Genomic DNA, 22,927 nt, shown 5'->3' with positions numbered 1-22,927 from the left:
TATTATTAGTAGGGTTTATTGGTACATGGTTATTACTTTACTGGGGAGACTTGTCCAAATTAATTGCCTTTATAAACAAATCCATGTAATAATGATCTTATCACAGTATTATTCTGTTAGTTTTCCCTGCTAATATTCAAAGTGAAAAATCCAAGTTAGGAAATCAGCATAAAATGACTTACAATTACCTAAGATTGGTAAATTTGAAAAAAGTAATCTCAATTTGTAGAATACAAAAGACCCTATATTTTTTGATGACCTTTTTGATCACCTTATGTTAAAACAAGCTTATTAGGGGCGCCTGGGTGGCTCAGTTGTTAAGCATCTGCCTTCGGCTCAGGTCATGATCCCAGGGTCCTGGGATCGAGCCCCGCATCGGGCTCCCTGCTCGGCGGGAAGCCTGCTTCTCCCTCTCCCACTCCCCCTGCTTGTGCTCCCTCTCTTGCTGTGTCTCTCTCTGTCAAATAAATAAATAAAATCTTAAAAAACAAACAAACAAGATTATTAATTAAATCACGATAAAATTCTCCATATTTTCATTTTTTGTCTGTTTGAGTCATTAGTGATAAAACCTTCCACTGTAATTGTTTTTATAAGTAATTATCTTTTTCTTTTGTCTCATTTTCTCTTTTCCATTGCCCTGTGAAGCTTCATGACATATGTTCTTTTTAGAGTATGTTTTTTTCTCTTTATAAAATACCTGACTATATCCCCTTTATGCTTTTTGCCTTAAATTCTAACTTGTTTAATATCAACTTTACCATCACTATTTCCTTTAGAATTTATATGCATGGTGTATCTTTGTCATTCATTTATTTTTATTTCTTGAAAAAGTTTTTTGATTTTCAGCATATTTCATATCAGTGATAAGAGGCCATCCTTGTTTTGCACATAACCATTTTAAAGGTGTGCATATCAGTTCCTTGTTTTCCTTCCATACTGTAGTGAGCACAAGGTTCAGATACATGCGACCTTCAGTTAACACAGCACTGCGCAAAACAAGGATGGTCTGTCTCTTGATTTTTCTTCTCTACCCTATCTGAAAGTCATTTTAAAAAGCAGATTTTAATCATCATAACTTTGCTTTTTATCTTTTTTCTGCAACTTTAGTTTGTATGTTGTTTATTGCATTTTATTTTTTTCCTTTTTTTTCCCCTCTCGACCTTTTTAGAATTCTCATTTTCTTGGTTTGTTTTATTTGTTGATCAGTTTTTAATGATATAGTTCCACATTATTAAAATTCAATGCATAGGAATAGGTTTCAAGTAAATATATACTTTAATTTATATATATGAGTTCCAGTTAATCATAATTAGGCATTGACCGAATTACCACTATTTTCCAAGTTTGCAGATCCAACAAAAGTTTTTAACTAGTAAATTCTGAAGTATTCTTTAAACTTATAATTTCCATATCTGTGACTAGTGATTAGATGTTAACTTGGACCACAGTCCTTAGTCATTTCTGCATGGGGTAGTAAATAGTGTGGATGGCATTATATTTAAAGTCAAAGTCTTTGAGTTAAATTTTGCTTCTATTTACTAATTAGCTGTGTAACATTGACTATTACTTAATCTTATTCTGGATCACCATTTTGTTGTTTGTGGAGTGAAATTCATACCACCAACATTACAAGGTTTTTGAGAACATTAAATAAGACAATATATGCTAAGCAAAGTTCATTGTCCCAACACATACATTTTAATTGCTTTTTCTCCTGTGATTGTGGATGCTATTGGATCAAGTCTTAACTGTATTTGTTAGGTGGAGTGGAAGCCACATAAGATGGGGCCAACCTTTCCGACTCCGCCATGTCACAACAGGAAAATACTTGAGTCTCATGGAAGACAAAAGCCTTCTACTCATGGACAAAGAAAAAGCTGATGTAAAATCAACTGCATTTACCTTCCGATCTTCCAAGGTAAGACAGAAAATGTAATTTTGGATTACCTGTAATTATGTCCCCACCACATTTCTTTTGATGTTAGAAATGCAAAGAGAAAGGATGTGAGTATAATTTCTCTTTGCATTTTTTTACATGTATTTCTAAATTTCCAGTTTCTCTTCCATCCATTCCTTTCTAGTAAAACTCATTTCCTAAACCACTAAAACCTGCCCAGGTGTCTCAACTGGTTTATAGCTCTTTGGTTGTTTACATATAACGCATTCATCTAGCTTGTTTCTGTTTTACTTAGGCTTTGACAAGGGCACTTAGCACAAACCTCATGCTGTTGTCCTGTAACAATATGTTGGTAAAGCATGTCAGAACCTCAAAGGCACATTTACACATCTGCTCTTACATGCAGACCTTTTCTCTTAGGTCTTTTGAATCATTTGTAGGGGGAAAAATCCTCTAAGAAAACTCTTTAGATCTCTGATAAAAATTCCGCTGAACCAAATGATGAGTAGAATAGGAAAAAACACATGTGCATCAAAGTCAAGTTGGAATGCTGGGGCTGCAGCACAGCTGGTCCCCTCAGTACCTCATGCATGGTTGCCAACATAATAGCCGCACAATGCAATGGATTCCCGCTCAGGCTTCAGCAAAATAACAAATGTCCTGAACAGTGAGGTATCTCTGGAATAGTTGAAAATCACATGTTGAGATGACAAATGCCAAGCATCTCTTGTATTCATTTTTATCGTAATTATATACTTGTGTCCTTAATCTAATGAGGAATGTGAAATTTGAGCATAATGGTAGGAATGAGGCTGGATTACTGATTAGCTTTTGTTGCAGAGATGGAAAACCTAATGTCCCTGTTATAGCTAAAGGGAAGTTTGGGTGAGTCCAGAAGTAAATGTGAGAAGACAGTAGTAGCCTGAGTACACATCCCTAGTGCCGTTCTGTTAGTTCTCCTGCTTTGCAGTATACAGAGCGGTGGAAGATGCACCAGACTCTGGAGTTGCCCAGAGATCTCCGGGAGACACAGCAGTGTAGATCCCTATTCTGTATGGTGAGAATAGAGAGGTGAAGCTGGTAAACCCCAATGTACAGTCTCAGACAGGATTCACATATGTATATTTGTTGTGTGGACCCATAGATGGCTCTGAATGCTGTATTTCATGGACCTCTGGTGGGCAGCTGCTCTTTCTCTCTGTAGATGGAAAGCACAGTTGGTCTTGCTGTGAATGGGCTCAGTGTTGATGGGCTTCTTCCTCAAGCCTAACTAAGCAGAAGGGTGGGAGTTTGCTAGTTTATCCATTGATAACACCTCAGTCCAAAAAGGGAAAAAAATTCAGCTCCGCAAAGAGGAATTAGTTATCTGATGGTAGAAGGCCTTTTTAAGTAGAAAAGATGGTACCTATTAAAACAACACACAGTTTTAAGGCAGAAAATTAGAAAAACTAAAGGAAATGCATGGCATCCTAGCAAAATATAATTTAGCAAAACAAAATCCCAGAGAAGTAGAAGAACCTGAACAGGCATATCACAATGAAAGATGATGGGAAAGTTTTTCAAGCTATAGCATTTATAGGTGCAAAATCTAGCAAAAATTGGAGGCAAGAGGGAAAAAGTCAAAGGGGCAGTAAGTGCTCTAATTGCCTCCCATGAAACAGAAGGCAAGTAACATTTTTTAAAACTGAAAAGTCAGGTGATAGAAGTATAAGATATTTAACAGTAAAAAGGCAAGCACTAAAGTTTAATGGAATTTACTAAAATAAGGTGGTGGAAGAGAGGGGATTTGATGAAAAAAGGAGGAAAATACTACCATTGCCATCGTCCATAATCCAGTCCTGTAGAAAGAGGACAAGGCAAAAAGAATCGTAGACACACACAGCCACAGAAACCCACAGTCAACAGAGACAGGAGGCCACATAGCAAAAGACTAGAAAACAGATAAATGTAACAACAGAAAACCTAAAATGTGACAGAGTGGAGACCCAATGCATTTGCCTTATCAACACATAAAAATGGGCTAAAATCACAATTTAAAATAATTTCGTATTGGATCATGAAGTATAAATTATGCTGACATTAAGAGACACCGCCAAAACAATTTTTATTTGGAAAGTTTGTAAATTAAAATATGGCTAATGCAATACCAGGAAAATACAAATAAGAACAAAGAAGGGTGTCTGATTTAATATCAGATGAGGAGAAATTCAGGCAAAAGAAATTATTGAGTGAGACAAAGGATACTTCATAGTATCAAAGAGTGCAATTCACTGAGGATGTAATAGTTATCAAATCTATGTACCAAATAAAATGACATTGAATTAATATTCATTAAACAAAACCAATAGGAGATACAAGAGGAAATAAACAGAAAAACTAGTGGTAGGAGACATGAAGTCAGTTTCTCAGTTCGTGATAGAGAGACAAATAACATATAGAAGATGTAAATAACATGTAATAAGGAATTTCAGAACTCGATCCCAGGAGCCTGGGATTATGACCTGAGCCGAAGGCAGCCACTTAACCAACTGAGCCACCCAGGCACCCCTAGAACCATTTTGATATTCATTAGGAAATTAGATTTTCTTTTTTTTTTAAAAAAGATTTTATTTATTTATTTGACAGAGAGAGACACAGCGAGAGAGGGAACACAAGCAGAGGGAGTGGGAGAGGGAGAAGCAGGCTTCCCACTGAGCAGGGAGCCCGATGTGGGGCTCGATCCCAGGACCCTGGGATCATGACCTGAGCCGAAGGCAGACGCTTAATGACTGAGCCACCCAGGCACCCTGGAAATTAGATTTTCTAAGCATTCATAAGTGGAATATTTGAATGTTAGGATTGGGAGTAGTTTATAAGTATATTTTCTGTGGGAAATCTGATGGGCTATGTGATTTTCTTCCAAAAATGTATTCATTTAGTAAATCTTTATTGAGAATCTAGTATTTGCAGGCACCGTTCTGCTCCTGGGGATATGGGCCATTGAGGTGAAGAACCAGACTGTGATTCCTGCCCTTGAAAAACTAAGTAATAGTCAGGTGGAAAAGAAGGCAGTCGAGAAGCAATTTCAGTGAAGTGTCGGCATTTCTCTCATAGTTGAAGTGTAGCATGCTATGGTTGTCCATGAAGCAAAAGAGAAAATGTCTATCCAAAAAATCATCTAATAGTAAAAACAGAAGTCTTTTCAGTAACTCTAGACTGTGACAAAAAGAGTTGTTTCTTTTTGAACATTTTTATGGTTCTCGAATCTCAAGATTATTCTTCTAGGATGGACAATTAGATTATTTAAAAATTTATGGATGTTAGTGAATACCAAGATGATAGTGAGGATCTAAACCTTTCCTAAGTTAAATGCAGGAGGTATGGGAATTAAATCTTATGTAGTCTTTTGAGGAAAGTTTCCACTTAATGGCAAAGTGCCTATTATGTCAGAGTGCTATTAAAAGCAATCTGATCTTGGGGGGGGGTGCCTGGTTGGTACAGTTGGTTAAGTGCCCGACTCTTGGTTTTGGCTCAGGTCATGATCTCAGGGTCTTGGGATCAGGCCCCACATCGGGCTCCACATTCAGGGTGGAGTCTACTTGGGACTCTCTCTCCCTCTCCCTCTGCACTCTCCCCCTGCCATGCACATGTGTGCATTCTCTCTCAAATAAATAAATCTTAAAAAAAAAAAAAAAGCAGTCTTATATTGAGATTGGAAAATTTCTGTTGATCTACTTTCAACTTCATTGACTCCTTAGCCTGTAATTCCAAGCTGATGTTAAGCTGATCCAATTAATTTTGTATTTCAATTATTGTTTCCATTTTGCAAATACATTTCATTTTATATAGTTTCTATTTCTCAACTGAGATTCCCATCAGTTTATTCATTATGCATATGTTTTCCTTTATGTCCTTAAATGTATTTTATATTTATAATAGTTGCTAATTGTAAGGGCTATCTCTGCATCATTTCTATTACCTGTTACTATTTTTTCTTTGGTATGGGTCACATTTGGTTCTGTTTTCTTAATTTAGTATAGATCACCTTTTGTTGTTTTTTAATATCTACTTATTTTGACAGTATACCCTGGATATTAGAAATGGTAGGTTATAGAGACTTTTAATTTTGTTAAGGGTTTTTGTTTTTTGTTTTTTGTTTTTGTTTTGTTTCATTTGTTTTTTTTCTCAAGAATGATTTTAGTTTCAGCAAGCAGTTAACCCTGTTGGACTGAATCTCCAGTTTTGTTCTCTCTTTTGCAGTGGGCAGTGGCTTGTATTTCTGCTCACTCATTTCAGCTTTCATCTGCTGTCATTCTGTGGGGCATAGTTTAGCAGTCAGCAAGAATTTGGGTGAATTTTATAAGCAGACTTTGCAGATACTTTTTCGGTCCAGGATTTAGCTCATCTAATTTTCCGGTTGCTTGTGAGCCCTAAAGTATTCTCTGATATCTCAAGCCAGTAAAGCAGCAGATTTCTTCTGCCTGATCTGCAGGCAGATTGGGCAGAGTACACGCCCCACGGCAAAAGGCAGCTTTTAAAAAAATCACCTGGGTACTCTTTTCCTCCAGAGAGAAAAATATTCTCCAGTTTCTCCCTGCTTTTGGTCCCTCTCAAGGATCTTCAGACAGATTCTGGAAAGTATTTTTTTTTTTCTAAATTTCATAATTATTATCTATAGGAGGATTAGTCCAACTTAACTGCTCTGTCATTTCCTAAAGCCAGAGTAAATAAAACAAAAACAGAAACAAAAGAATAAAAAAAAGAGGGCGCCTGGGTGGCTCAGTTGGTTAAGCGACTGCCTTCGGCTCAGGTCATGATCCTGGAGTCCCGGGATCGAGTCCCGCATCGGGCTCCCTGCTCGGCAGGGAGCCTGCTTCTCCCTCTGACCCTCCCCCCTCTCATGTGCTCTCTCTCTCTCATTCTCTCTGTCTCAAATAAATAAATAAAATCTTAAAAAAAAAAAAAGAATATAAAAAAGTGATGCCAAAACCAAAAGCTGCTAATTTTGATATAGTGTAGCTAATACAGAGTATTAGTAAAATTATTACTTGCCTAATCTGGACACTGTATTTCTAGTAATATAGGCTAATTTTATGTTAGAGGCTTTTAGGAGTTGTCACATTCTTGACTCATGTTATGCTTATGCGTATAGTTGTTCAAAGCATCTAGATTATTCTCACCTGAATTTCTCCTTCTCTTAAACCTAACTTACAGAAAATGACAGGAAATAAAAAGAGGAATGAACATGAATGGCCTTTGTTCTTTTACACAGCAAATAATCACACTTTACTCTTTTCTAATGTTACTTTAGCAGTTCTTCCCTCACCTGAGGATCAGAGATAGTTACTACAACAGTCTTCATGAAATGTCATGATTAAAACTTCTAACCCAGAGAGTGATGTGAACTACTTAATCAAAACCGGACAAAGCATAACTTTACAATTAGTAATTGTGACTTCTCAAAACACAATCCACAGTCTATAAATAGACCAACTAATTCCCTTGGATAAAAGAAAAACAAGAAGTTAGAATGTTAGAGGCTCATTGTTTTATTCTGAGGAGATAATTACATTGTTATATTTTCCCCTAGAATTTAATATTCCCATTGATAGGTTTGGTGTAAGTGGATTAGTAGTTTATCTTCTTCGATAGAATGAAGTTGGAATGGCTTAATTATCTGTTTTATTGCAGATTCTTAGAATAATGTTTTAATATATTTGCATAATGGTTAAATCAACTTATAATTGTATTCATTTTCTTATATGACCTTGACTTATTGTATTAAGAATTTCAATTCATTTTAATTTTCAAATGTTGGAGGGTTCATAATCATTTGAGTTATTAGTACAATGTGTAAATGACATGAACAAAATCTATCAAAATGTTGTTTTCCTTGAATCATTCCTTTTTGTATAACAGCTGTAAAGTTTACTGCAACCTAATCTCAAAAACATTTGTGTAACTATTAGTAATTTCCAACTAATTATGTAACTATTACTCCAAACTAATCTTCAAAAACATTTGTGTAACTGTTACAAAAGCCAAACAAGGAAAGGCACAGATGAAATTTAAAGTAAATTTAACTACACAGGGAGGTACAGCAACCAAAAGAACATGAGTTTGCTTGTTTGTTTGTTTGTTTGTTTGTTTGTTTGTTTTTTGCTGTTATTTTAAGGACTGTATAGAACTTGAAGACATCATGTGTGCCTGAAGACCAGAATTAAGTGTGGGAGGGAAAACTGAAAGAGCGTGTTGAAGGAGGAAGCATTTAAATAAGTAGGGACTTGTATATTTAGTGTCAGAGGATTGCTTGTTTCTTCATAGCACAGGGAGTTTACCGTAGTAGCTCCGAATAGTTCTGTAGAGTCCACATTGGAAGTTGTAGTTGTGGAAACTGAATGATAGCTTTGGTCAGTTCAAAAGAAATCATCACTATTATTAACATCCTTAGTAACATCTCCATCAACATTATCAACACCATTTTCACAGTCAGAATCATTAACATTTGTGTAAGTGTTTATTTTATCCCAGGGACTGGGCTGAACACTTTAAGTGCATTATCTCATTTTTTCTGATACTATGGGCGAGATACTTCTGTTAACTTTATTTACAGATGAGAAACCCAAGGCTTAAAAGATTTAGTTAAATTGTCTTAAGGTCACAGAGGTAATCCGTGGCAGAGATTGAACTCAAAACTGGATTTTCTGTTCCCCTAAACCTATGTTCTTAACCACCAATAATGAAAAACAAATCTGGAAAGAATATGAAGCCTAAGCTACTAATTTTAAGATCTCTGGTTTGGAGTTTGCCATTATGCAATATAAAATTTTATGTTAGGGCCAAAATAATTTTCTACCAGTATGAATAATTCAAAGTCTGTTTATTTATCTTTATAATTTCCCACTTTGATTTTCAGTATCAGTTGAACTGCTGGAATAGGGTATTTGACATTATTATTTTAAAGGGTGTCAGACGGCTGAATTTTTCAAGGAACATATTTTTAGTATTTTTAGGACTTTTGCTTATCCTTTTTTTTTTTTCCTTAGGAAAAATTGGATGTAGGGGTGAGAAAAGAAGTCGATGGCATGGGGACATCTGAAATAAAATACGGAGACTCAGTATGCTATATACAACATATAAATACAGGCCTGTGGCTTACTTACCAGTCTGTGGATGTGAAATCAGTGAGAATGGGATCCATACAACGTAAGGTAAGATTATGTAAAAACGCAACTTATAGCCACCATTTTGTATGACAAAAATACACAAACGCAAAACAACAAGACTTTGAGCTACTGCTAAACATGCAAAAAGGTCAAATCCCACCGTAATAATCTCTTTGGTTTTTGTGAGGTGAACAATGCTGGATGTTACATCATGGCTTTAAATATTAAGCCAAGAAATATACTCTTTTCTGGATTCTAGCAGTCTGCCTACTTCACTTTGTTCTCCATGCTCCTGCCAGGGTTGTCTCTAAAATGCAGGAGAGCTCATGCACTCTACCTAATTAATTACTTTAAATTTAAAGGCTTGTACTTGATTAAGTTATTAGAAGATTTTTGTGCATGTTTGGGAACTTAGGTATGTGAATGTACTTTTCCAACGCTAAATGTCATCAATTCTAAAACAAATCAAGTATTTTCACTAATAATTTGGTATCAAAATCAAGATATTCTATAAGTATAAAAAATAAATACACTGGATTTTGAAGGCAAAGAACAACAAAAAGAGAATGTTAAATATTACTTCTTTTTTTTTTTTTTAAAGATTTTATTTATTTATTTGAGACAGAGAGAATGAGAGAGAGAGAGAGAGAGCACATGAGAGGGGGGAGGGTCAGAGGGAGAAGCAGGCTTCCCACTAAGCAGGGAGCCCGATGCGGGACTCGATCCTGGGACTCCAGGATCATGACCTGAGCCGAAGGCAGTCGCTTAACCAACTGAGCCACCCAGGTGCCCAAATATTACTTCTTTAATAGCTTTGTTCTGTTTATTAATTGAAATAGTATCTTGGATATATTAGGGTAAATCAAATATATAATTAAAATTTTACCTTTTTAAAAAAAATTTTTTTTGATGTGTGCTCTAGAAAATTTAAATTTACATATTTTAGAAACACTTTCTGCCACCCCTTCTCATCCACCCCATGCTTCCTTCCAATTACTACCACCCCGAAGGATAAATACTATCATTGCTTGTGATACTGGGGATGAGATTTGTGCAGAACTTTTTATTTCATTTTATGGATGGTGATTTTATTGGATTTGTCATACTGCATCCTATATTGTTATACATCAATCTTTACCAGAAAGGTAAGCATTCAAAGTATGATTGCACAAATCATAAGGAACAGAAAGAGGGAACAAAGCAAAATTCTTAACTCAGATATGACTTTCTGTGAGCTCTTATCTAGCACCATATTTTTGTTATAGCTTTTATTAAGAGTTGAATATGATAAATGGTTATGGGAAAATATAGGTAGAAATGATAACATGTAGACACATTTTAAAAATATTTATTTATTTGTTTGAGAGAGAGAGAGAGTGTGTGTGTGTGGGGGGGGGGAGGAACAGGGAGAGAGAATCTCAAGTAGACTCCCCGCTGGGTGCAGAGCTCAATGCAGGGCTCAATCCCAGGACCCCAAGACCATGACCTGAGCTGAAACCAAGAGTAGGACACTTAACCCACTGAGCCACCCAGGGGCCCTGTCATATTTTTGCAAAGTTAGAAATAAGTTTTAATCAGAAGATCACTAGAAACTTCAGGTGCCATTTCCCCATTCTCTATACTTAAGTGGTAAATCCAAAAAAAAAAAAAAATTATATATATAATTTTTTTTTTTTTAAAGATTTTATTTATTTGAGAGAGAGCACATGAGAGGGGGGAGGGTCAGAGGGAGAAGCAGGCTCCCCGCCAAGCAGGGAGCCCGATGCGGGACTCGATCCCGGGACTCCAGGATCATGACCTGAGCCGAAGGCAGTCGCTCAACCAACTGAGCCACCCAGGCGCCCTATATATATGATTTTTAAGCCATATATATATATGGCTTAAACAATTGTCTTCAATCTTTTTTTGCTCAAGTACCACTTGAATGAATTTTTAAAACCACACACCGCTTGGTATAGTTTTTGTTATAAATTTAAATAATTGCAAATAAGATGATTTCTGGCTTATTGTAAATAGGAACATTTTAAACCAAACTATACATATGTCTTTTAAATATGTTGTATGGTAATTAAATCCCAGGAGTTTCCACAATTACCTTTCCTCATCCTGCTGAGTTCAATGATAACACCAAGCCCTGGAAATTTTATCTTCTAAGTGTACCTCAAAGTAATTCCCTCTGCCCCCTCCCTACAGATCTAGTTCAGTCTTTCTCATCCTTTGTGTGCACTATTTCGAGTCTCTTAACCAGTGTCTCTGCCTGCCTTCAGTCTTACTTCTCTCCAATCTATTCTGGCTTTATGACCGCCATGTTTGAAAACTGTCATGGCTGAGCTTTACTTCCTATGGTAATTCCAGTCTCACCATGACAAACCAGATCACTGCTTAATCAGTCCTTTCTCTGTCTTCAGTCCATTACAGTTATGCTGGGGTTCTTAATCATTACTCCACTGTCTTATTCCTTAACCATGGGTCAAAGTCAAAGTGGGACTTAGACTCACCATCATAGGCTAGCATAGAGCTTTCCTTTTAGAAAGCTAAGGGTGTTAAGAAACTAACCAGTCTTAAGTTAGAGAAGAAAGACTTTATAGGCCATAGAAGAGACAATGTAATAAAATCTCTACTGTAGACTTATTACCACTTGGAGAACTATCTACTATAGTAAATCCTAAGGGGAAGACTTCAGTGTGGTCACAATGTGTAGTACATATATATATACATACACACACACATATACATACGTATCCCACATCATGTGAATATTCATATTTTGCTGCAGAAATATAAATTATTGATTGCAGAGTGATGCACCGACCACACCAGAATATTACAAATAGTATACAGTTTATCTGAAAACATATGTCACCAAGAATTTTTAATTAGCACACATAGGTCTTTTTAGAGCTGAGAGAATTGTACAACCATATCTTTAGTTTCTGTTTTCCTTCTGTTTATTAGTTTCTGAGAAAATGGGCTCATTCTTCTTCTCCATGTCAACCATCTTCTCTTTCTGTATTCTTCTCTTTCTTCCTATTTTCTAGATCTGGCTTCTCGCTTGTGTCCTCCAAATCACTCATTTTGTTGTGTTTGGGTACTTGTCTCCTTAAGTTCTTTCAGTGCCTTTGAAATTTCACTTTTCTTGTAGTATTTCATGATCTCGCCCCCAGTCACTTTTTATGTCAGCTTTCTGTTTTTTATCTATTCTGGTTGCTCATCTTGTGTGCTTTCTTATTGTGAATCTTCACTCCTGTTTCACAGAAGTTATACCTTCTTGTATCCTGTGGACAATTGAAATAGTTTATATATGTAAGTGATATCCTGCTATTCCTGTTTTTCTGGCTTTTTAAAAACTTAGGAATTATTGCTGAATTTTATCAATTAAAGGAATTATAAATCATGTTTTGGTGTCCTTCTATTTTTTGATAATAAGGTAATGGACATTACGATATTGAAGAATCCTTAAAGACATAGATGAAACCCTATTTGGCCATAGTTTATTATGCTTTTAAAATATTAGATCTTATCCATTTATTATTAGAATTATTACATATATATTCAGAGATAAAATCAACTTTTCTTTGTTAGGGATACTGAAATTTGAATTTCATGGAATTTTCATATGTCACAAAATATTCTGTTTCTGGTCTTTTTCAACCATTTAAAAATGTAAAATTCATTTAAAGCTCACAGATTGTACTAAAAAAAAAAAAAGGCAACAGGCCATAGTTTCCTGACCTCTGGTCAGGACTAGTTTACTGTGAAAATTCTCTGTTCTTTGAAGATTCATTAGATCTCACTTGTAAACCTAGGATCTTTTAAATATTAACTCTTAAATTTCCTTTCTAGTCTCTTTTAAAGTAGAAAATTTGATGAGATCAGCTTATTTATTTGATTCTTAATTTGCTAGGAAGCCATCTGTTTCCTCTGGGATATTAATTTACATTTTTTGCCATTGGTTGTAAATAGTATTGACTTACGACAGTGCTACAGTTTTAATGTCTTTTGTCTCTTATATCTTCTTATGGGTTTTTTTTTTTTCTTCTTTTTAAAAATTTTATCTTCAGTATTGCTTGTGAAAGGTTTATCTATTTTATTTATCTCCTCAAAGAATTAAATTTTAGGTTATCCTTTTTAGCACTTAATTTGGTTTCTAGTTCATTAATTCCTCTTTTTATCTTCATTAATTCCACTTTTCCACTTTGTTTTTCTTTTTTGAGTCTTACAACAAGTAATATGTTCCTTCATTTTATTTTTATTTTTATTTTTTAAGATTTTATTTATTTATTTGACAGAAAGAGACACAGAGAGAGAGGGAACACAAGCAGGGGGAGGGGGAGAGGGAGAAACAGGCTTCCCGTGGAGCAAGGAGCCCGATGCGGGGCTCGATCCCAGGACCCTGGGATCATGACCTGAGCCGAAGGCAGACGCTTAACAACTGAGCTACCCAGGTGCCCCTACGTTCCTTCATTTTAATCATTTTTTTTTCTTTGTCAATGAAGACATTTAAGGCTACAGAGTTGCCTTTGAATACAGACATAGCTCTGTGTCATTGATTTTGGTCTAAAGAGTTCCTCTTTACTTTCTAGATAGTGTATAATTTTAATTCTAGTTATTAATTTTAGTTCAGTACACCTGCTTAGATGTGCTGAAATGTCTTGCTACAAGCATTGAGTGAAGGAAGCTAGAGACACATAGTACCATTTATGTGTAATACATAACTGACCTTTGCTATGAAGAGTTGGGAAGGTGGGGAGCAGTGTAGAGGAAGGGGCCAGTAACGGAGCACTAGGGGACTTTAAGGTACTATAATGTTCTCTTTCATGATTGGGGTGTTGGTTGCATGGTACATTCATTTAGCTGTTCACCTAAGATTTCTACACTTACTACTTCCATAGAAAGTTCAAAAACATAAAGCCTAACAAAAGAACTAATAAAATTGCATTTTTTAAAGAACTTTGATGCCTTAGAAACAATGATCATTACTTATTACTCAGTCTGTGTTCAGAACTGCTGTCTAATTGGCATACCAATGCAATGTTTTCCTTTACTGCTTTGTTCAGAGTTTGCTTAGACTGTAGTTCAGTCACTGAACATAGATATGTGAGAACATTCTGGTGTCGGTTTTGTTGAACTCATTTACTGACTCATTCTTTAAAAGAAAAACTCAATGAATATATTGAGTGGTTTGTAAGAGACCTGCACCTCTTATTTTAAATGTACACATCAGCTTATTGCCCCTTGTACCTGCCTTTTGATTCTATTTATTGTTAGGGCTTACCTTTGGAGTGCACATCTTCTTAACACCCATTTAGAAAGGAGATGGGAGTAATGGTGTTATTTCTGCATTTCTACAGGCTATTATGCATCATGAAGGTCACATGGATGATGGCTTAAATTTATCTAGATCTCAGCATGAAGAATCACGGACTGCACGAGTCATCCGGAGCACAGTCTTCCTTTTCAATAGATTTATAAGGTACATTTTCTTTTGTTGTAGTAGTGATTTGACATTTTATTTCAATGTCCTTATTGGATTTACAAATACACAATTCTAAAATATACGATGGTGGTGAACCTGTGATTTGGTGAGTTGGCAGTACACATTAGAAAATGATAGATGATTTTATGTCTTTCTCATAAATAAACTTTTAAAAAGGGAATGTGATTTTTAGAAATTGGGTGTGTAACTTATAATTCGTAACTGTAGTTCAGGATTATTCTGTAATATACCCTTATGCTGGAACTATTTAAATTTCTTTTCACACAGAGGGTAATGAAGCCTAGATACTTGTGAGTTTTGAACTGTATGTATGTATTGATTTTTTTTTTTAAAGATTTTATTTATTTATTTGAGAGAGAGAGAATGAGAGAGCATGAGGGGGGGAGGGTCTGAGGGAGAAGCAGACTCCTCGTGTCTGTATTGATTTTAAAGGGTGTGGGGAGGAGCAGAGGGAGAGGGAGAGAGAGAATCTTAAGCAGGCTCCATGCCCAGTGTGGAGTCCAACGCAAGGCTCTATCTCACAACCCTGAGATCATGACCTCAGTTGAAATCAAAAGTCGGACACTTAACCAACTGAACCACCCAGGCACCGCTTGAATGGTATTTAAAAGTGATTCTTGTAGTAAATAACTTTTCCTACTTCATAATGGAAACAGTTGCATATCTACAAACTAATCAAGCTTGTGGTCAGGGTGTTTCCTGGTAACATTATACCAATATACATTCTGGCTTGTGATGGATATATCCTATGTCTCTTTAAACTTGCCAATTTGATGGAAAAAAATTTATATGTGTGTGTATGTATATACAGATAGATGTATGTATTTATAATGATTTTTTAAGTTGAATTTATTCAAGAATTGTGAAAATAGATATTTCATCTTTGTTGACCAGATTTGTTTTTCTTTGTGATTTACCTATTATATAATTTAGTTCATCATGTTCATGATTTTTATATATGTGAGTTTTACTTATATGCTCGTTAGTATTTACTGAACTATTAGACTTGCTGAATTTATACAGTTCTTTAGTGTATCTTAGAAACTTTGAAACATTTTACATAATTACAGAATATTTTAAAGGGTATGTTATTTTAAGAAAAATAATTTGATCCTTCCGTAATATTCATGAAAGCACAAAATTCTTTAAAATCTCCATGTCTTTACAATATTGGCACCAATGTATTTCTCAAAGTAAATTCTTTTTAAGTATTTGTTTTATTAATGTAGGCTTATTTACTATTAAGAGTCTAATTTTTAGGGGCACCCGGGTGGCTCAGTCGTTAAGTGTCTGCCTTCGGCTCGGGTCATGATCCCAGGGTCCTGGGATTGAGCCCCGCATCGGGCTCCCTGCTCCATGGGAAGTCTGCTTCTCCCTCTCCCACTCCCTCTGTGTGTGTTCCCTCTCTCACTGTGTCTCTCTCTGTCGAATAAATAAATAAAATCTTAAAAAAAAAGAAAGAGTAAGTTTTAAAAATGCATAGGCAGACTTCTGTTTTTTACTTCTTAGAGTGAAAGTCGAGGTCATTTAGTTTTTCTTCATTTGTGTTTTCTTATGTAGTTGCCTTTCTTTTTAAGATTTTATTTATTTTAGAGAGAAAGAGTGCACGAGTGCATGCTCGAATGTGGGAGGGGCAGCAGGAGAGAAAGAGAATTCTAAGCAGACTCCACACTGAGCACGGAGCCCGGGGTGGAGCTCGATCTCATGACCCTGAGATCATGACCTGAGCCGAAACCAAGAGTCAGATGCTTAACTGACTGAGCCACCCAGACGCCCCTCAGTTTATTTTCTGTGACCCTTCTGGTCTCTGTCTTCCATGTCAGGGTAGTGGTGGTGGTGGTATTGTATATGTGTGCATGTGCGAGCATGTGTGTGTGTGTGTATGTGTGTGTGTGTGTTTGTTTGCATTTGTGTTGTGAGAAGGGATTCTATTTTTCTTGACTGCAAGAAAAACATATTAAACCTTCTTTTCCTTTGGTAGATTAATGAATGTTTTCTGAAAGTAAGTTATATTAGGGGGAATCTGTGTTTGGTAGTAGTATTGTTTAATCTTCAAAGTACAAAATGTAGAGATGAAATTCATAGCTTTAATTTTTGCTCTGATATAGTATGATTCTACCACCTTTGGTTTTCCTCTATTATTTTTTCTCTTCATTTTTTTGTTCATACATTAAGATGGTGAATGTCTTTATAGGAGACAGGTGTTGTAAAACTTAACATAATTAACAACTTTAGGAATCTTGGATAGTATTTGACAAGAGGCTTCTAGAAAGTAATTTAATGGTTACATTGCTGAGAGCAGATAAATGTCAGTTTTTAGGTTATTAATTGAATATACTATTTCTTTTTACATTTAAAAATGTAGGTACTATATTTGATGGGGAACCTGGGTGGCTCAGTTGGTTGAGTGTCCAACTGTTGGTTTTGGCTTGGGTCATGATCTCGGAGTCGTGGGATTGAGTTTCCTGTCGGGCTCACACTGAGTACGGAATCTGCTTGTCCATCTCCCCTCCCCCACCACCCTCCTGCTCACACACATGGGTCCTTGGCCCGCACACTTGCATGCTCTCTCTCTCTCTCTCTCTCAAATTAAAAAAAAAATCTTTAAAAAAATGTAGATACTATATTTGAATCACTTTTGAATTTCATTCACTTTAGTGTGAGAGTTGAGTTTGACTTCTTTATAAATACATTTATGATTCAGCTAAAGTGTAATAGGATAAAATGTTTAGAATGGAAGCATATCATTGTATATAAATTTTCATTGTGAAAGGGGAGAAATAATTTTCTTCTGAGAAGTCATTTCTTTTAGTTTCTGGGCATAGAAAGACTTATAGAGATGATAAAACTAAACAATTCCATTGTAATTGATTGGAAATTTCAGACAAAAACTTTAGAAGAGTTGTACAGTTTTCGTATTTGTACTCTTTATAAGGCTGAAGTCAACTATTTCAAAATTATTTGTAATCTTTATGTAATTGATGATACGTTTTAATTATATTTGTGAGCATTGTCAATTCAAAGATAAGCTAATTCTCATTTATGAGGCCCTTATTGTTTTTAAAATGTAAATTCTAAAACAGATAATTAGCCAGGAACATTTCCTTGGAATAAAGTATTGCCACATAATTTTACTGTTGCAGAGAGCAGGAAAAGAAGTATAATATTTTAGGGCACCTGGGTGGCTCAGTTGGTTAAGCGACTGCCTTCAGCTCAGGTCGTGATCCTGGAGTCCCGGGATCGAGTCCCACATCAGGCTCCCTCTCAGCAGGGAGTCTGCTTCTCCCTCTGACCCTCCTCCCTCTCATGCTCTCTGTCTCTCTCTCATTGTCTCTCTCGCAAATAAATAAAATCTTAAAAAAAAAAATTAAAAAAAAAAGAAGTATAATATTTTATGCATTAAATTTTGTCATGCCTAATATGAGTATTGCTATATCAACTATAGTATATGCATTCTCCCATTCTTTTATGGTATCATGTGTTTTTTAATAAACTTCTTATTTTAAAATGATGTTGAACATTTTATTTATTTATTTGGCAGAAAGAGAGAGCACAAGCGGGCGGAGCGGCAGGCAAAGGGAGAGGGAGAGGAACAAGCAGACTCCCCGCTGAGCAGAGAGCCCAATATGGGGCTCAATCCCAGGACCCTGGGATCATGACCTGAGCTGAAGGCAGATGCTTAACCAACTGAGCCACCCAGGCACCCCTTATTTTGAAATGATTTTGATTTACAGATACCATATTTTAAAGTTCTTTCCAGATACATTCAAAGCTATGAATTTTAAAACTCAGAATCTCAGAAAGCTTAACATATTAACACATTGACATGCCAGTAATAGGTTTTTCTTCAAAGAAAATGCACCACGATGTTTCTTAATCCAATTTTAAATACTTTTTTTGTCTGATAAGAGGAAAACATTTTAATATGTTATTTTCTGATTAATGAGAAAACTTTAAAAATTAACATCATTGGAATGTATTTTTAAACAGGCAGGAATTTTCAGAATGGCAGTGAGGGTCACTGATCATGTAGTAGTTAACAGTTCCTTCTCCAAAAACAAAAAACAGAACAAGTGAAGTCAGAATTATGAAGCTGGGAAGCTGCATCTTAAACCTTGAAGTGTATGTAGTGATTTAAAGTGAAAATCAATTGGTTTCTAAATACTGAGACCATTGGCTTTGTAGGAATTGGTTCTCGAGGCCCTTCAGGTTTTTGTCTAGGTGAGTTTCTCTTGATACTGGTGGTTTTAATATAGCATCATATATAGTTGACAAAATTTAGAATTTTTTATTTGAATATATTAATTATTATTGTTTGAGGAAAACTAGGACCTTGCCTATGGGTTCCTTTTACAGTGGTGTAGGGAGAGAAGATAAAGCTTTACATCCTCTGTGGTCTAAAAAATAATAAGATTGCAGATCGCTGATATAGAGAAATGTTTGCTATTTATTTTAGGGGCCTTGATGCACTCAGCAAAAAAGTGAAGGCTTCCACGGTGGACCTCCCTATAGAATCTGTGAGTCTAAGTCTGCAGGACCTGATTGGCTACTTTCACCCCCCAGATGAGCATTTAGAGCATGAAGACAAACAGAACAGATTACGAGCTCTAAAGAACCGGCAGAATCTCTTCCAGGAAGAGGTGAGTTTCTACCAACATTCATTTTTTATGCTACTGTCTTAGGAAAACAACTTCTCTGTAGGGAAATTCTCTGACAGTTCGCATTTTGAGTTGGGTGAGCAGGTAAACTATGGCATAAGGGAACCAGACCTTGGAGGAATCCTGCAATTATTTTTGTTTCTCTGTCAGGGAGTTCTCATTTAAAAAAAAAATGGAATTCTTCCTTCCCCTGGCAAAGGACATTTTTTTTTGCTGTCTGCTCAGCCTTCATGCTGATCATTCATTGCACTGCAGTTTACTTCATGTTTGTTATATAAACATAGTATCTTGGAGTGTCTAAATGAATACAGGCTTTGAAAAACAAGAAGGTTTTTTTCTAATTTTTTTTAAATTTTAATTTTATTTTTTAAAGATTTTGTTTATTTATTTGAGAGAGAATGAGAAAAACAGAGGGAGCATGAGAAGGGGGAGGGTCAGAGGGAGAAGCAGACTCCCTGCTGAGCAGGGAGCCCGATGTGGGACTCGATCCTGGGACTCCAGGATCATGACCTGAGCCAAAGGCAGTTGCCTAACCAACTGAGCCACCCAGACGCCCCAACAAGAAGGTTTTTCGACTGTTCAGGTTCTTGAGTCTACTTGGACGTGCCTGAGGGGCCACAGGAAGCTTTGTATTGGGAGGGAATCTGCCCAGGAGAGACAGAGCTCAGGGCTCTCTGCTTAGAGCAACTCCACTTATTACTTTTATGTGCATTCAGTTTTTGTGTGTGATTTTATTTCATGCACATTCCAGTTAAAAAGAGCTCAAGTGCCATATTTCATAGACAGAATAACAGAAGGACTGAGGGATGTTTAACGATTCTAAAACGAGTGTCGGAATTAGTACCATATATTCAAGAGTTTCAGTGGGAGGATGTCAGAGGTGAGCTGGCAAATAAGGCTAGCTCAGCAGGTGTTCCCATTCTTCTCAGTGTTCCCTGTATGTGGAATAATGAATGTGTCTGAGTAAAAGTATCTTTGTGAAAGTATCTAAGAAAAAAGGTTAGATAATATTGCTGAGGACCCATAAGCCCTAATTCTACATTCTTCTAGTCTGAAAACCGTTTCCTGATTTTCCATCAAAGGCCTTTGAAATTCACATTAATTTATGAGGACTTTTCACTGTGTATACAAAAAACTGATGTGTTTAGAGACCGTAGTGGTATGAAAGCACAGGGCAGGTCAGCATGAGTCAGTAACAACATGGAGTAGTTTGTTGGGTCCTTTACATTTGATGTGTGCCAAAATGTTAGACTATGCTGCATTCACTTAGTATCCTGAAAAACTAAAATGAAATACTGGGCTGTGAAATTTTGAAGTATTGATTTGGATTTTTTTTTTTTTTTCTTCAATTTCTCATGGAAGACAGCATGGATGGGGACCTAGAAATGTGCATAGGTTCATGGCACCTCTTACAACTCTGTGAGAAATAGGTTTCCTTGATCAGTCAACTTGAACTAGCTCCTCCTTTCATGTGCTTTGCCTCATTTTGGCAACCTTGATCTAGCAATAATAATAAAAGCATAATTTCAAATGTAGACAGCATCTTACAAAGCCCTATAATGCATTTTTATTTGCTTCAAAGATCTCTTTTCATGAGCTTCTCTTCATTTATTAGCTCTTTCATTTAATATTAAAAATAATGATAATGGGGGCGCCTGGGTGGCTCAGTTGGTTAAGCGACTGCCTTCGGCTCAGGTCATGATCCTGGAGTCCCGGGATCGAGTCCCGCATCGGGCTCCCTGCTCGGCAGGGAGTCTGCTTCTCCCTCTGACCCTCCTCCCTCTCATGCTGTCTGTCTCTCATTCTCTCTGTCTCAAATAAATAAAATCTTTAAAAAAAAATAAATAAATAATGATCATGATCATGATCATGATCATAATCTTGCCTACCCTAAGAACAAGGATTCTTAGCTCTTACACTTTTCTAGGGGAGGAAGAGAAGTCGTTTTCCTCTACTCCTCTTAGGTTCATTGGTTGGGGTCCTGCAGATTAGAGTGACAAAAGACAGATATATAAGAGAAAACAAGGTGTTTATTAACATGTGAATCATGCATATCCATGGGAGCACTCAGTGATGAGCAACTCAAAGGAGTGGTTAGAACTCAGGCTTATACAGCATCTTAACAAAAAAAAGGACAGTAAATTTGTAGAAAAGGAAAGAGACAAAGGAAAGGAGTTTTGAGCTTCTAGGGGCAGCAAGTTGTGGGAAGGTGTATATATGGAGGAACTAGTGGAAGTTAAGGGTGAGTTAGTAAAGTTATGTAGATTCCTCTGTGAAGCCTCTGGGCTGATAAGTGTTGGGCCTTGTTTCTTGTGGTTAAGCATCTCCTGTCCTTCCTGGTAGAGGAAAAGGGCAGAGAGTTTTTCTTGTGTATGATTTTTCTCAGTTGCCTTCAGCTCAAAATAATCCTTATGCCAAAGTTGCATATCTTGGTGGCATTCTCTGAACCTCTTCATGTACCCCTCATGGTAGAACACAGTTGTGACTGATCCATTAATCCAGTAGTAAACCTTGCAAATAGAAGTATAAAGCACATAGTTTTGTATTGTTCTTCTGCTTCCATTTGAAAATAGCCCTCAGGACTTAAAAACCACTTGAATTATGTCAAGAACATTTTATTTCACATGCAAGTGTGTCTCTTCCTGACATTTAAATAATATGATCTCAGTTTTCTTTATGATTAACAGTCTTACTTTAAGCCAGGCTTTTTTTTTTAATTTTTAAATTAATAACTTAGATTTTTTTTTTTTTTTTTTTTGTCTGTGAGCAGAATCATGGTTTCTTATGGTAATTTGTATTAACCTTCCAGGGAATGATCAACCTCGTGCTCGAGTGTATAGACAGGCTGCACGTGTACAGCAGCGCGGCGCACTTTGCTGACGTCGCTGGGAGAGAAGCCGGCGAGTCCTGGAAGTCGATTCTGAATTCTCTCTATGAATTGCTAGGTAAGAAGTATGAAGGTTTTCAAGGCAACTGACTCACGTCTATTTCAAATGATCACATAGCAGGTAATGTAGTTTCATGATATGCTTCTTCATCGAGGCTTTTAGTGTTTACTGTTGTTGCACTTAAAGCCAAGTGATGTTTATAATACTTATGTCCATCTCTGAGTGTGGACTGTGGCCAGAGCAGTGGATTGGTCTCTGGTTTATGGAGGGGAGTCTTCTAGGGTGTGAGTTTGTGGGTGAGGGACCTCTGTGTGAATTTGCATGAAATATTTCCTTTACAATTCTCAGGTTAGTACCACAAGACCCCTCTTTCTCCCTCACAAGAATCTTGTCAGGAACCTTCTCCCTTTTCCTTCTGTAGTCTTTTTGAGATTTGCGTTTGCACCCTCTATATGTGCTTGGAGGTAAATTAGGAACGCTTGTGGTGGTTTGTGCTACATTCCTTTGACTGTATGCAAACATATGTCCTTAGTATTTTTGGCCTGGGCTATTCCACTAGCTTTCACTTGTCTCTTGTCAAGAACTATGAACTTGCAAGCGAGTGAGCTGGCCTCCAATGAGGATAAAGAGGTATAGTTTATTTCTCAAAGCAATGGATGAAGCCAAAATATCAGCGTTCTTGGGGCCAATTCCTCAAACCCCACTTCTCATAGGACAATATGAAGGGAACAGTTGACATGCAGTGGATTGAGTCACAGGAAAGGAATTGTGAGCTTAGGGAGTCCAAATCAGTTACACTGGAAATACTCCTGCCCACCCTTTTGCTTTGGATGGAGACA

The 22,927-nt window shown here is 36.5% G+C and overlaps 1 protein-coding gene across 1 annotated transcript in view; it reads left to right on the top strand.

The window, feature by feature from the left end:
• The window catches only part of RYR2 (ryanodine receptor 2), a 547,432-nt gene that overhangs the window by 168,635 nt on the left and 355,870 nt on the right, over nucleotides 1-22,927 (top strand). The window contains exons 12-16 of the mRNA XM_021696142.1: nucleotides 1,765-1,921; nucleotides 8,926-9,090; nucleotides 14,397-14,518; nucleotides 18,999-19,182; nucleotides 22,010-22,145. Of these exons, the coding sequence (XP_021551817.1) occupies nucleotides 1,765-1,921; nucleotides 8,926-9,090; nucleotides 14,397-14,518; nucleotides 18,999-19,182; nucleotides 22,010-22,145 (764 nt within the window). The remainder of the gene's footprint in view (nucleotides 1-1,764; nucleotides 1,922-8,925; nucleotides 9,091-14,396; nucleotides 14,519-18,998; nucleotides 19,183-22,009; nucleotides 22,146-22,927) is intronic.

Source organism: Neomonachus schauinslandi, chromosome 6, assembly GCF_002201575.2.
Source record: "Neomonachus schauinslandi chromosome 6, ASM220157v2, whole genome shotgun sequence".
Lineage (NCBI taxonomy): Eukaryota > Metazoa > Chordata > Mammalia > Carnivora > Phocidae > Neomonachus > Neomonachus schauinslandi.
Note: the sequence above shows the minus strand (reverse complement) of the source record. Positions and strands in the feature narration are given on the sequence as shown.